Raw genomic sequence first — 15,935 nt, 5'->3', positions numbered from 1 at the left:
CTTAATTCTGCAGCATGTCCTTGATACAACCACAACACCACACTTGTTGTTGTTTAGTCGTTTAGTCGTGTCCGACTCTTCGTGACCCCCTGGACCAGAGCACACCAGGCACTCCTGTCTTCCACTGCCTCCCGCAGTTTGGTCAGACTCATGTTTGTAGCTTCGAGAACACTGTCTAACCATCTCATCCTCTGTCGAACACCACACTGGTGGTTGATTTATTCCATCTGTTGTTCTGTGGCAGTTCCTCAATGCTACCACAACACTGTTGTCTAGAGAGGCTACTACAGCACAACAAAAGTGGGGCAAAGAAACACAACCTGCAGAACATTTGCGGTGCAGGAAGTTACAGGCTAGACACTGATTTTAAACCAAAATACTCACAGACACCCAAAACGTCCACAGGGAGAAATGTTGTTTTGTAATCGTCTTTATTTATAAAGCCTCAGCAATAAAGACAGATAAACCGTGCGGCTCAAAAGAACCTCCTATTCCCCATTCATTCCCTGTGCAGATATGTATCATTCACAGAGAGGTGATTTATTTAACAAATCACGCGTAAAAATTGAGATCAATCACAGGCATTAGGTAATGTCACGTTCATTGTCTCAGTAGATTACTCCGGAGATTTCTGTGAGTTGACGGAGGTGCCCTTGTCCAAGACACAAATACTGTGGAAATGTGGCTTATAACTGCCCTGATACCATTAGGAGCACAAATCATCATGAATGAAAAATAAGAATGGATGCCTGGAAGGGGCCTGGCAGCGCAGAGAAAGGTACTTGCCATCACCTGCTACCTTATGGGAAAGGGGCGTAGCTCACTGGCAGACCATCTTCGCATGCAGAAGGTCCCTGGTTTGATGCTGGCATCTCCAGGAACGGATGAAAAAGACCCCTTGCCTGAAACCCCGGAAAGCCACTGCCAGTCAGTGTAGGCAGCACTGAACTCCGTAATTAGAGCCATGGTCTCACTCAGCAGAAGGAATTTTCCTATGTTCTACAAATAGCTCAGGGTGCGAAACCTGCTTCCCAGGAGCCGGATATGGTTTGTGGCTTCCCTCCCTGTGCAACAATTAGGCCACCCCCCCAAAAAAAACCCCAGAAGGTTCTATAGATGCCCATGAAACTTTTCCACAAGTCTAATAGGCATTCTCCCTTGAGAGAAAAGCGATGGCAAACCTAGACAGCATCTTAAAAAGCAGAGACATCATCTTGCCGACAAAGGTCCGTATAGTTAAAGCCATGGTTTTCCCAGTAGTGATGTATGGAAGTGAGAGCTGGACCATAAAGAAGGTTGATCGCCGAAGAATTGATGCTTTTGAATTATGGTGCTGGAGGAGACTCTTGAGAGTCCCATGGACTGCAAGAAGATCAAACCTCTCCATTCTGAAGGAAATCAGCCCTGAGTGCTCACTGGAAGGACAGATCCTGAAGCTGAGGCTCCAATGCTTTGGCCACCTCATGAGAAGAGAAGACTCCCTGGAAAAGACCCTGATGTTGGGAAAGATGGAGGGCACAAGGAGAAGGGGACGACAGAGGGCGAGATGGTTGGACAGTGTTCTTGAAGCTAACAGCATGAGTTTGGCCAAACTGTGGGAGGCAGTGGAAGACAAGAGTGCCTGGTGTGCTCTGGTCCAGGGGGTCACGAAGAGTCGGACACGACTAAGCGACTAAACAACAACAACAACAATAGGCATTCCAGGGATGGGGTGTCAAAATTCGTTCAAAATTCACCAGGCACATTTTGTAACTTGCTATCAGTCAAGTGAAGATGCCCGTGAGCCAGGATGGCACCTTACTTCTCCACTATCTGGAGTTTCCTGTCTGGGGATCCTTGGATCTGGACTGCTTTCACACACTACAGTAACACATCCTGCAGAATTCTGTCAGTTATATTTTATCTGCACAATCGGAATGACTTTCAGGAACCAAAAAGTCACATTGGAAAATATGACTTTCGAGCCGCCTGGCCCCAAAAAGGCAACTAGGCATTCGGTTTTGGCGACTGCAACCCTGGGTTTAAGGAGCCATTTGGCACCTAGCTTATATATCCAAAAGGACACGGGTGGCGCTGTGGTTTAAACCATAGAGCCTAGGACTTGCTGATCAGAAGGTCGGCGGTTCGAATCCCCGCAACAGGGTGAGCTCCCGTTGCTCGGTCCCTGCTCCTGCCAACCTAGCAGTTCGAAAGCACGTCAAAGTGCAAGTAGATAAATACCTTCTCTGAGGGGAAGGTAAACGGCGTTTCCGTGTGCTGCTCTGGTTTGCCAGAAGCGGCTTAGTCCTGCTGGCCACATGACCCGGAAGCTGTACGCCGGCTCCCTTGGCCAATAAAGCGAGATGAGCGCCGCAACCCCAGAGTCGGCCATGACTGGACCTAATGGTCAGGGGTCCCTTTACCTTTACTGCGTGTGTCTTTTCCTCTCTCTCTCTGAGATACTGACCACTCCCAGTGTTCTAAACACACCTCTAGGAATGTGAAGCGTCACTCAGAACTTCTTAACCCTGTAAGTTCTGACTCTCTCAACATATATATCCAAATTTCTAACACTGGGTGTCAGTGGGAAGTCACGTCTGGGGAGGGGAGGGTTAATCAAAGCAGCCGCCTTCCTTGCTATCAGTGGTTGATCCCAACATCTGGCAAATCTGGCAAGCTGGAGGGACAAGATTATTATCTCCATCCTACCTCTGAAGGTGAGGAGAGGCTCCATTCTCCTCTAATCACTGCCAAAAGCAGTTGATTCTGCAAAGTTGTCCAAGTCCTTTTTAAAAGGCCATCTCAGGTCGCTGCACTTCATGGACAACAAAGTCCCAAAGCTCATAAAGCATGATTATTTCACATGCTTCAGGAACTTGCATTAAAAGGGAGGGGGAGAACCAAACCCAGACCTTGAAGAGAATGCCCATGAGCCCTCACTCAAACGAAGCCCTGGGCAGAAATTATCTTATTTTTCCTCCCCTTTCCTCTGCAGCTAAGCTAAGCATATTCGCTCAGTTGTGCAGACTAATCAGGATTCCATAACAAACTCTGAAACACGTCACCAGCCTCCCCACTGTGCACCACCCCCAATATCGGAAGACCAGTCGCTGCGAATCGCAAGGTGCGAGAGAGCGGCTGCTGTGCTCAGGGGTCCTGCCTGCAAGCTTCCTGGTGGAGCATCTGGTCGGACACCGTGAGAGCAGGACGTTGGGTGAGATGGGCCTGATCCAGCTGCCAGACACTTCTGACTTTCTTAGGCCACCCACCCTACAAAGATGGCTCGTGCCACATCAGAAAACTGGCCCATCTAGCTCAATACTGTCAATGTATGCATTTGAAGTATGCATTTAAAGCACCACTTTGAACAGCAATGGCTTTCTGCCCCCCTCCGAAGAATCCTGGGGTGTGTGTGTGTGTGTGTGTTGGGAGACCCCTATGCCTCTCGCAGTTCACAGAGTAATTTAACAACTGGGAAGAGAATAGGGGGCAGCTCTCAGCACCCTCCAATTCCCAGAGTTCTCTGGGAGAATGGTTGTTTAAAGTGCCATGGTTCTGCTTCAAATGCATAGTGCAGAAGGGGCCTGAGAGGTGGGGACATTTTGTGACCTGCATTGCCTCGTGGCACACCCCCCTGGGCCTGCCCGTCAGTGATGGGCAGAGCAACAGGTGCTACGCTTTCCTTTTTTTTATAGCAGGCTAAGCTGCAGCCTGCGACGGGGTGAGCTCCCGTTGCTCGGTCCCTGCTCCTGCCAACCTAGCAGTTCGAAAGCACGTCAAAGTGCAAGTAGATAAATAGGTACCACTCCGGCAGGAAGGTAAATGGCGTTTCCGTGCGCTGCTCTGGTTTGCCAGAAGCGGCTTAGTCATGCTGGCCACATGACCCGGAAGCTGTACGCCGGCTCCCTTGGCCAATAAAGCGAGATGAGCGCCACAACCCCAGAGTCGGCCACGACTGGACCTAATGGTCAGGGGTCCCTTTACCTTTACCTTTTAAGCTGCAGCCAGGGGAAAACCAGTGGTTTCTAAACCCTCTCACCCACTGCTCTTCATTCCAAGGTGATTGCCCAGTCCACTTGGGGGGGGGGAGCACAACACTTGCCCCGCCCTGGATGCCAGCAACCCATGCTACACCACTGAGGTGTTGTGACCTGGGGAAAGTCCAGAGTGCTGGACAGAGAGGCTGGGAGGGCAGAATGTGGATCTTGGTCTTTAAGTTCCCCACCCCTGGTCAACACTGGCTGGCAGCTGCTCTCCAAGGCTTCAGGCAGGGTTCTCTCCCAGTCCTACATAGAGATGCTGGGGAACAAACGCAGGGACCTCTCAGCCTGACCTACCTCACAAGGATGATATTAGGATAGAATTTTTTTGGAGGGGGGAGACACCCATGGACACCACCCAGAGCATTTTTGTGAAGGCAAGTGTGTCCAACTAAACATTAGGAAAAACTTCCTGGTGGTTAGAACTGTTTGACGGTGGAACGGACTCCCTCAGAAGATGGTGGACTCTCCTTCCTTGGAGATTTCTAAGCAGAGGTTGGGCAGTCACCTGCCAGGAATCGTTGAGCTGTGATACCTGCATTACAGGGGGTTGGACTAGATGACCACAGGGGTCTCTTCCGACTCTACAGTTCCATGAATAAAATTGACGCAAACAACCCATGAATGACCTCATACTTTCATGAGCAGTCCTACGCATGATTCCCCTTTCGCGTATGACGACCCCGGGAGTGAGTTTTATTATGAATCTCTGAGGCAGCCATTCCACCTCCTGCCTCTCCGGGCTGCCAAAGTTGCACAACCCAAAACCCCTTTGGCATTTCTTTCTTGAAAAGATGTCCCCCGTCATCTCTGCCGCTGGTTTTTCAGCATCTGGGCACACAAATTTGCCTAGATACCTGGCATTTCCCCCCACAAGCCCTTGCTCTTTCCTCGCGAAGAAACCTCTCTCTCTCTGTCGTCCCCCTATCACCTCGCCGCTGAGAAATCTGGAGCCAAAGAGACCAAAACCGGGGGCGACGTGTGCCCCACGTATCATTACTTTCAGACTAAGCTGTTCCTCTCTCTCCACCCCCCCCCCCCCGCCCCACAGTGAGAACGGATATCAAAGGCCTGGGAGCTTGGTTGCTGTTCTACTTCCATCCGCCCCCGTAGAAGCACAGCTCCCCCCTGTTCCCACTGAGACAAGAACCTGCCCCCAATGGGGAAGGAGGGGGGAAGATGATGGAGGAGGGGATGGGGGGGGAAATAAATACAGCAGAGTCTTTTTCACCTCAACCGCACAGACCTGGGAGGTACGGTTGGTTGCCAGGGCAACAACAGCTGCCAATTGAGGGGACCCAGCGAGTTAAAACCATACCCAGCGGGCAAGGAGCTCTCCAAGGGCACGTTCACAAGATCATTCCAACATCGATTTGCTACCCATCGCGCAAGCACACACACAGAGAGAGGCTCTATTTTAAAACACCCTTTCGGCAAAGCAGACCCTTCTGTCAAGTGAGATGGGGCAGCTGTTTACACAGCCTGGCACATAGGGTGGCAAAGCAAGAGGCTGGTATGGGCCTGACCCACTGCCCCCAACCGCCGCAGGAAATTATCCCACATGGGAAAAGCCCCCAAGCCAACAGAGGGTTTGTCGTTATGTGTTTAGAACTAGGTTTGCACATTTTGGTTTTTCAAGATTTACTGGTTTTTCAAAACGACAAATAAACAAATCCCACCAGATTGTTCCCCCCTCCGTGGAACAGAGATTAATAATACGTTGGGATTTCCAGCGGAGAACGTTACCCAAAAAAAGGGTACCAAGTTTCAAATAAATTGTCGGAGTCTTGCTTGCCAGCCAGAGCTCTTATTGTGTTCAAGCATACACACTTTGAACACCCTTTGTGCTTTTGGTCTTGCGGCTGCTGGCTTTCTAAAACCCTATTTTTCAAACTGCTGCTGGTGGCGCTAAATATGCCGTATGTTTTTAGTTGCACCTGAGCATAGATGATAATTTATGTTATTAGACAACTTGCATTTCGCGGGGGCCACACTGAGGAGCTGATCACTGGGCTGGCCTGATGCACAGCTTGGTGCAGCTGCTTATAGATGAATTGCTTATGGTGAATTGTATTGGCGCAACAATTTTTGTTTTGTTTTTTAAACGTTGTTTTACGGACATTATGCCGCGTACGTGACCTTATGTTGTTTACTATGCTACTATGCCGTAAACGGAATGGTGGGCTTTGCGGGGGCAGGGGCGGCCAATAAATTTCTGGAATAAATAGGGAGTCTCGTTTTAAAATGTTTTGGAGCTTCTGGGTACACGTACAGGGCAAAATGGGCCCAGGACAGTTAAATGGGAGACAGGAGAGAAACCCTACACACCACATACCACGCAGAACACCTTCGTAGAAGATGAGAACACGGGATAAACAGAGCTTCCTGTGTTCCTGAATCAGACCACGGCTCCATCTAGCTCAGAATTGTCTCTGAGGCTAGCCGTGGTTCTCCAGGGTTTCGTACAAGAGGCATTCTCATGCCTACCTGGAGATGCCGAGGTTTGAACCCGGGACCTTCTGCATGCAAAGCAGATGCTCCACCCCCGAGCCACACATGGCCCTTCCCCAACAGAACATAGGAAGCCGCCTTATACTGACTCAGGCCGTCGGTTCCACCGCAATGGGCATCCCCAGACCTACCTGGACTCTCCTTCCGTGGAGGTTCTTAAGCAGAGGCTGGGTGGCCATCTGCCAGGGATGCTTTAGCTGAGATTCCTGCATTGAAGTGGGTTGGACTGGATGACCCTTGGGGTCCCTTCCAGCTCTGCCATTCTGTGACTCTATGTGTTGAAACCGGATACCTTGGAACCATGGCTAGCTTGTGTATTGTTTCAGGTGCAGACGTCTTGCACAAACCAGGGTTTGCCACCAAGGATCTGGTTACGTTTTTATTTACCCTTCTTTTTTAAAATTCTTCCAACCATCCTATGAGGTTGATGATGAGAGAGATCTAGCCGCAAGGTTACCCAGCATGGTTCATGGCTGAAGATGGATTTGCACTTGGTCTTCCAAGTCCTGGAGAGACACTCCTAATAGTCCACCACGCCACGTTTGATGTTGTTCCATTACAAGCATACCTGCATACGATAGATGGGCCTGCAAAACTGTACTTACCACATTCACTAACAAATAATTTTGGTGCCTGCTTAAAGCAGTTTTGCTTAAGCCTATCCAGACAGGCAGCTGATGACCTGTTTTAATCCCCTTTACTTCTAATTATTTTTCACTGCTTTTCACTGTTTTTTATTGATAATTTCAACACCGCTTGCGACCCATTTGGAGGTTTTACTACAATCAAGTAATGTATAAAGCTTCTTAAATAAAATAAAAACAAACATTTCACTCTTCCTTTCATTTTTCTTTCTACACCCAGGAAGAGAAGGTTTTTAAAGAAATCTGCAGAACTGAGACATAAGAGGGAGAGATATCAGCACGCTGGAGAGAACCTTGAGGGCTGAAGGAATGAAAAGAAATATTTAAACAAAGGAGGCAACCCATCCTCAAAACACCCCAATGAGGAATCGAGCACCCTCATCACTCACAGCATGGGGGGGGGGCGTAGAAGACTGAAAACTAGGGAGGTGGGGGAAACATGCTGGACTAGGACCAGGGAGTCCCGAGTTCCAGTTTCCACACATCCAAACGATCTTAGGCCAATCGCCATCTCTCAGTCTAACCTACCTCATAAGGTCGCTCTAAGGATAACTAGGAGGGGTGAGAACCATATCTATCACCTCGAGGTCCTTGAGGGAAAGGTGAGATACAAATATTGTAATAACAAAAATGTTTGAGCTTATAGCATCCTGCAGGCAGTGGAGGCTGGTTCATAAGGGCCGGTCCGTTCAGTCTGCCCTGGGCCAGCCCCCACCTGCCTGCTCCCTTAGAATCACAGAACTGGAGAGTTGGAAGGGACCCCCACCCCCCAAAGTGCAGGAATCTTTTGCCCCATTGTCCAGAGGGTGGGCACTGTCTGTCACCTTCCTCTTCCTCAGTGTTGCCCCTTGAAGAACTCAACAGGGAGGGACTCCACCTGTCACTAGCTCTGGCTCTGCCCCCTTTTGGGCTCCCCTGCCCTCTGCCCCACCAGCCCCAATGGGCACCAGCAGCAATGCGGCTTGGCAGGAACCCCAAGCAGAGGGGCTCTTTCTAGGAGGAAAGAACACACCTCAACCTGCTTCCCGCAGGCAATGTAAAAAATGGAAATAAAGAAAACAGGGATTGATGGGCAAAGATGCAGATTAGTGAGCTACCTGCACACCTGCAACAACCCTTAAATATTCCGGCAATGACTGCAGGGTGCAGGCTTCAAAGCTACCCAAATAAGGAAGACGTTTAGAACACATCCTCCGCCCACCCAAGAATCACGGGAACTGTAGTTTGCATCCCTCGCAGAGCTCCAGTTCCCAGCACCCCCTTAACAAACTCCAGTTCCCAGGGTCCTTTGCGGGGGGGAGGCAAGGGCAGGATGTGCTCCAAATGCATGATGTGTATTTGAAATGTAAGGATTTCCCCTACCTACTCATGAGGACTAGGAGCTTAAGGTGGCATCGAACGCTACTAGGCAGCCATTACTGCTTCCGTGGCTTAAAAGTTCAATGTGTGAGTGAAGGAAGCAAGTGTTTTTGAAGTGGCAAAGGTATGTACACACGCCCGATGTGGGGGGGGGGGTACCAATTGGATTGAGGAGGGGGTGTCTTGTCCATAAGCTGATATCCTTTCCCCGCCTCCCCCCTTTGTTGCCTTATCTGGCCTGCGAAGCAGCCCTCGCTTTCTGTTTCAGAAGCTGAAATCCGGCTTTTCTCGGAGTGAACCAGAGAATGTGAGTCATCTTGCCTGACCCTGTGGCTTGCGGTGAGCCAACTCGCTTGACTCCCAGGGCTCGCAAATCCCGAGAGGCAGCCCATGCTGACTTTGCAAGGATGGAGAGGAAAAGGAGAGCCCCCGCAGCCTGGTAAGCAGGACCCTTGCTCTCACCACCAAGCCAGCCGAGCACATGGCTTTCTCGTTTCTCCCCCTGCAACGTCCGCCAAGCCTCCCCCTTACCGGTGGGTCTAAGGCAAATGTATTGTAAAGAAGCAGGCAGAGGGCTGCGCCCACCACCGCTGCCGCCACCGCTTTATAATTCATTCCCAGACCACGGCACAGATTGCCGCAACTGGCATGTCACCGCGACCCGATGCTCCTCAAAATGAGAAACCCAGCCTCGCACATCGTGTACTCTGAGATGGAGTCCCTCCACAGTAATCACAGATGGGTGGAAAGAGATAGGCGCACATAGGAGAGGCAGACCAGCAGTTCCACTGATCCCAGAATTAAGAGGTCCTTTTTCTATTTTTCTTAACGGAGACGGCAGGTCGTCAGCCTCAAAGCCTTTGCATGCCCAGCTAGCTGTCATCCCCGGCTTCACACACGAGGCTCCAAACAGTTCCTGCTTCAACGGGGGGTCGGGGGAGAGTGGGATAGTCTGGGTTGGGGAACCTGTGGCCATCCGGATGTGGCTGGACTCGAACCCGCACCAGCCTCAACCAGCACAGCCAATGATCAGGGATGAGAGCTGGTGCACTGTTAGTGGGTAGAGTGTCGGGTCAGGACCAGGGTTCGAATCCCCCATTCAGCCATGAACAAAGCTCACAGGGCGACCTTGGAGTCAAGCACTGGGTATCAGCCTAATCTACCTCGCAGGGCTGTTGTGGGGATTAAAGGAGGAGAAGCCTGCAAGCCAGCCCTGTGCTCCATGCAGAACTGGGGAAGGGGGTGTATATTAAATGAATAAATGTCCCAGGAATAAATTGGTCAGAAGACTCGCTTGTGTTGCAACCCCACACACCCAACACACCTTATGCTTTCGGTTCTGCGGAAACAATTGATTTGGCTTACACAAATCACACAAGGCTTGAAGTTCGAAAAGCCCTTTAAGTCTCATTGGAACTTCAGGATGGAACCTCAGGATGGAACACAGAGGTGTGTCTTATATACAAGGTTAGATTCTGTGACCTTTCAGCCCCCTGTTGTCTATTAGGAACGAAGCATTAGTATTGCTTGATTAGAAACGCAGAAAGCTGCCTTAAGGCATCAGGCTATTGAGCAGCCTCTGTAGCTTCATCTAGTCCAGTACTGCCAACTCTGGCCGGCAGTGGCTCTCTAAGGCAGAGAGAGAGAGAGAGAGAGAGAGAGAGGTCTTCTTCGTCATCTTTCCACTGGAGAGGTCAGTGACTGAATCTGGGATGTTCTGCATGGAGGGCAGTTCTGCTCCCTCCCCCTTAGCAACAGACAGAGATGCTTTATAATGAGCCAAAACACCGGTCCGTCTAGCTCAGTACTGTTTACACTGACTGGCAGCAGCTCTCCAGGGTTTCAGGCAGGGGGCTCTCCCAGCCCTAGCTGAAGGGCTGCAGCTTGAACCTGGGACCTGAAAGCAGATGCTCTACTGCTGCACTACGGGCCTTCCCTCGGTGGAAAAAACAAATGCACTCTGCACATGCTCAATTACCCTTGGAACATCCTGCACAGAAAATATTCTACGGCGCAGTTCTGAGTTAAGCTCCCTCTCCAAACATCCTCAGTGGGGGGATGGACGGATGGACCAAAGGTGCTCTGCACATGCTTGATTGCACTTTTGCCTTTCAAATTAAGCCTGGCTATGACTTTAAAGCCATGCCAATCAGCTGTGCATATTATACCTGAGCATAGGAGGCAGAGACAGAGAGGAGGGTGGGCTGGGATGCCATATTGGGGATGGCACACCTGATGCACATGGTGTAATTTCATCTGAGAGAATCCGGTGCTGTCGGGGAAGGCCTTCTCAAATGCAGCGGGGGGTTGGGGGGTGGGCTGGGCTTACCACATTCTGAAGTGTATTAAATAACCCGCACTTTTATCTAAGGAGAACACCAAGCCTCTTACAAGAACATTTAGTCCAGAATCTGAAATCACCTAACCACATCACTGCCCACCCACCACACAATTCCATGCACACAAGCACAGAACAAAATCCTGACCACCTATAAGCAGCCCCTAACATGACGGAAGGGAGGCTACTCTGGTAGGGCAATTGGGGGCACAGCCCCACACCCTGTACGAACATAGGAAGTTGCCTTATTATATACCATGCCAACCATTGGTCCATATAGCTCAGGATTGCCTACACAGACTGGTAGCAGCTCTCCTGAATTTTGGGCAGGGACAGTCCCATTTCTACCTGGAGAGGTAGGGAATCAAACCTGGATTTTGCATGCAAAACAGGTGCTCTACCACTAAGCTATGGCCCTTTCCTTTCCCCTCCCATTTCAATGTTTATGAATCCCCCCCAAAGCAGCTATGGCCTTTTCCTGAGCCTGCTCTCAGCCTACCTTCTTACTTACAGCCAGAGGGTGGCCTGGACTGTCAGCTTCCTTCCCCCCCCCCTTAGTCTCAGCGTTGCCCCTTGTATTATTCAGCAGGAAGGAGGAGGGTGGGGGGCAAACCTAGACTCAGCTGGCTCTACCTGCCATTGGCTATGGCGCCACCTGCTGGCAGGCTCCCTGCCTGCTGCCCAATCAGCCCCAATGGCAAGCAGACACCCCTGGGGGCTGCCTCCATCCCCAGGCCACTCTGGTAGGTCATAAGATGACTGATGACGCGTAAGCTCCTGACGGAGGTAACCGGACTGTGCTACGTGGTCTTATGCACCAGAGCTGTGGAAGGGTTTGCGCAGGGCGCTCTGTTCTAAACCGCACATACCAGGATTCCTTGCCACAGCTTGTCATTTTTGAGTCTCATTTCCCAAACTATTCCCTAACCTTTCAACGTATTGTTAATAATAAACAACCCCCACCCCACCCCGACGTATCGATGCCAACGAAGGTGTGTTTGTGTGTGGGTGTGCATGGGTGTGTGGGTGGGGGAAGAACGCATCCAACAAGCAGAAGAAGGGAGAGGGAGACACAGGGCTGCAGCAGCCAAGGGGTTAAAAGACAGTAGCATCCGGATTATTAGTAGGGAGCATCATTTTGTAAACATATGTAGTTTCCATGGCAACCAGAGCCAGGTTCCTTGGTTACGGATGGAGGGTGGGAAGGGGGAGAGAGAGAAGGGAAAGCAAAATTAGGAGGGGATGGATGGAACAGAGGGAGGAAAATGTGTGTGTGTGTGTGTGTGTGTGTTCCTCTCCCCCCCCCCCTTTCCTTTTCTGGGATTCCTGGAAGCGTCACCGAAAAGGAAGGAAGGAAGGAACAAAAAAAGGGGGGTAGAGAGAGGACAGAGAGTCAGGTCGTCCCAGAAAAAGGCACATGAGGAATACAAACGGATAGATAACCAAAGCTATTTTAATACGAACCTCCCCTATTTTCTGTCCGACTCTTCAGGCAGAGGAAAATGCAATAATAGGGAGAACTGTGTGGGGAGGGGGTGATGGAGAGGATACTGAGCCCCACAAGAAAAAAAAGTGCATATTCCACCACCACCAATCCCAAAAAATTCTTCTACCCTCCTCACCACTGTCTTTCTTCTTCCTCTTTAACAAAAAAATAACAATGGAATGGGCAAAATTGAGAGGAAGGGTGTTCAATATCAAGTCAGAGGTGCAGTCGTGTGTGAGGTGCAGTTCTCCCCAGCCACAAAAAAACCCCACATACCTTAATAACTATAGGGAGAGCAAAGAAGATGAAGGAAGGGGAAAGAAACAGCAGGTAGTGGCTGGATTGAGCGAAAGTAGGATCTGCTGGCTTCTGAAATCCTCTCCCACTGTCCCCCTAAATGAGATTCTTTGCCCGGTAACAGCACCCCCTCCCCACAAAAAGAGTATCAATTTCCTCCAATAGGCCCAGAAATAATGCTGGATTTTGTAGCACAGAAACACTGGTTCCTGGTATACAAGATGCCGACTGTCCGACTTCCCAACCCAAACCCATGAAAATCTCTAGTGCCATGTTTACGGACCCCCAAACGCAGAGGGATCTCTACCTACCACACCTTGTCCCCACCCATCCAAATAAATGCCCCCCACTGTTCGGTTTTCTCATCCACATGCTCCCCTCTTTTCAGAAACCCACCTGCATTCCAGTAGGGAGCAAGAAAGAAACCCCACAAACCGTCCCGCAAACCCACAAACCAGATTTGCAGATAAGGCAGCTGCTCACAGTGCCCCACATTTGGGGGGCTATTTCTTTGGCTTTTAACCACATTGTCCAGGACCCCTTGCTATTGCCCACCTGAACCATCTACCCCCCTTGCTTTGTGACCCCAGCACCCACTATTTGAGATCAAGCAATTGCTGCCACCCCCATCCCAAAACCCTCTGGGCAACAGCCACTGGGCAACAGCCTTACGGAGTTTAACCCCCCTCTACTTCCTTCCAGACGGCAGACGGCTGGCTCTGGGTTCAAGGGACTGGGGAAGAAGACATGTAGCCAAGCAGGAATTGGGTGAAAACATCACTGCCCCACCACCAACCCTTTCAGAGATGAGCTCTCCCAACTTCCCCATCACCAAGCCTCCCTGTGGGGTTTCCTCCAGCCCCATCTTCACCTTCTCCAATCTCCCCCCACTGCCATCTATCGCCCCCCAACACACTGCCTGCCTGTGCTCCCCCCATTCCATTCCCCAGCCCCCCGCTGCTTATCCCTTTTAATTGCCCCAGCTTGACCCCTCTCTCACCCCAATTGCCTCCCTACTCCGCCACCCCACTGCCTGCCCCACTGGAAAACTCTGCCGTCTCATATCACCCCCAACACACTTTGGCAGCTGCTGCCCCCTTCTTTGAGTCCCACTGAGGAGTCCCCTGCCCCCACCTCCCTAATCCCATTTAGTCCCTCAATGCCCCCCAATTTCCTGATCTCTCCACCCCTATTTCCCCCATTTTTGACAACATCCCAACCAACCGCTCATTCCGCACTTGCAGCCCCACTGCCTCTTGCCCCCCAGAGACCCTGCTCCCTTTCCCCCCACCCACCCTGGGGTACCCCAGATGTTCCCCTCCATGAACCCCCAGCCCGTCACAGAGCCCCCCCCTGCTTGGATCTGCCTCAGCCCCCAGGTGCATTTAAATGCACCCCTTGCTGCCCTACTTGTAACCTCCCACCCCATTCCTGTTGCCTATAAATGCCCCCCACCCCATCCTGCCCCGCTTGGAACATCCCCCCCCACCCCACAGCCCTCCCCACACACCCAGCCCAGCTCTTCACCCCCCACCCCACATGTCCCCCCTTCCAGGGTGGGGGGAAGCCGACGACTCACATGCCAGATGACGAAGAAGATGAGCGAAGCGCAGAGGACCAGGGTGAGCATGTAGCAGAAGGCGGCAAAGGTGAAGGCCATGGCGGGGCGGAGGGGGCGCGCCGTCGGTTGTCGTCCCAGTAGCGGCGGTGCTGTCGAAGGAGGGGGCGGCCCGCGACCTCCCCCCACTTTGGCAACCTCCTCCTCCCTTCCTCCCTCCCCACCCCCCGCCCCGAAGGCAGCAAAGGCGGGCGCGCAGCTACTCCGCCATGGGGCAGAGCGGCAGGCGAGGAAGGTGCGAGGAGGCGGCTAGAGGAGCTGCTGCTGCTGCTGCTGCGAGGTCCGCGACGACGCCCCCTTCATCCTGCTCCTTCGCCGCCGTCTGCCGGGAGAGGGAGAGCGAGGCGCCCTCGCCGACGACGAGGAGGAGGAGGAGGAGCTGCAAGCGGCGGCGGGAAGGGAGCGGGGCGGCGCCACCGACGAGAGTTTCCTTGGCGGGGCTGCTTCTACCTGGAGGAGCTGCTGTTGGAAAAGGAGGGCGGGCGGGGAGGAGGGAGTCGCCCCAGGAAGGGTGCGCGTCCCGCTCTCCCCCCGGGGTGGGTGGGGGGTAAGAGGGAGAGTCCCCTGCTCGGCTCCCCGGGAAGGAGGAGCACGTGGCGGGGCTGCGCTGGTGGGGGAAGGCGCCCGGAGAGGAGGAGGAGGAGCGAGGGAGCCTCGTGGGGCTCCAGTCGGAATAAGGCAGCGGTGGTGCAGTGGTTAGAGCATAGGAGTCAACTCCTAGGGGCCGGGGTCTTCCCAATAAAATAGTTGAGCATTGCCATTCAAGTGGTTCACGCGTGTGTGTGTGTATGCCGTGTCGTGTGGTTGATGGTGCGGGACGGGGCTTACTTGCCCCACCAGATTTTCTTGGCACTAGAGCATTGCGGGAGGACCACGGAGAGAACAGGGTTGGGGTCCCCGCCCTCCTCAGCCACGAAGCTTTCATCTTGCGCCCTGCCTTCCCCTCCCCCGCCTCTCTTTCAGTTTAACCTACCTCGCAGGGTTATTGTTGTGGGGATTAAATGAGATGGGGGGCCGGAATGGGAGAAGAACCACGCGCCAAGCCAGCCTTGAGCACCTTGGAGGAGTGGGGTGGGGGTGGGGAAAGGAAAGTAGAATATGAATGCAAGCAATAAATAAATAACATGGGATCTGTAATGTGGGATCTACAGTGCAAATCTAGCGGTGTCTACTCGGAAGTAAGTCCCTGTGGAGCTTACTGCCAGGTATTAATTGCTTACCTTCATACCCACCTTTCCTTCAAGGAGCATACCCATGGTTCTCTGAAATTTTTTAGTCCTTCCAACAGCCCTGTGAGGTAGGCTAGGCTGACAAACAAGCGCCTGGCCAAGTGTCACTCATTGAATTTCGCGGTGGAGCGGGGATTTGAACCCTGGTCTCCGGCGTCCCAGCCCAGCTCCTTAACCACTACACCTTTACACTGGGGGTGAAGGATTTCATACAGTAGCGTGGAGGTCATTAAAGGGGTCTTTCCCCTGCCCTTCGACACTATAAATGTAGAGAGAGAGAGAGAGATAGGACCCGCTTTTCAAAGTTCTTTTAATGTTGTGTTCTATACCGTAACCCGCCCTGGGATCTTGGGTAATAATAATAATAATACATGATGCGTAAAAGGAGATGTTATGGCTGCGGTGCTGCGTTCAAAGGGGCCGAGTCTGCAGAG

At 51.9% G+C, this 15,935-nt stretch overlaps 1 protein-coding gene across 1 annotated transcript in view; it reads right to left on the bottom strand.

Annotated features, from left to right (window-relative positions):
* CNIH2 (cornichon family AMPA receptor auxiliary protein 2) overlaps positions 1-14,601 on the bottom strand; it is a 50,521-nt gene extending 35,920 nt beyond the window's left edge. The window contains exon 1 of the mRNA XM_083591623.1: positions 14,234-14,601. Coding sequence (XP_083447749.1) covers positions 14,234-14,314 — 81 coding nt within the window. The 5' untranslated portion in view covers positions 14,315-14,601. The remainder of the gene's footprint in view (positions 1-14,233) is intronic.
* Between the last annotated feature and the right edge of the window lie 1,334 nt (positions 14,602-15,935).

Source organism: Podarcis filfolensis, assembly GCF_964270895.1.
Source record: "Podarcis filfolensis genome assembly, chromosome: 16".
Taxonomy (NCBI): Eukaryota; Metazoa; Chordata; class Lepidosauria; order Squamata; family Lacertidae; genus Podarcis; species Podarcis filfolensis.
This window is presented reverse-complemented; position numbering and strand designations above follow the sequence as displayed.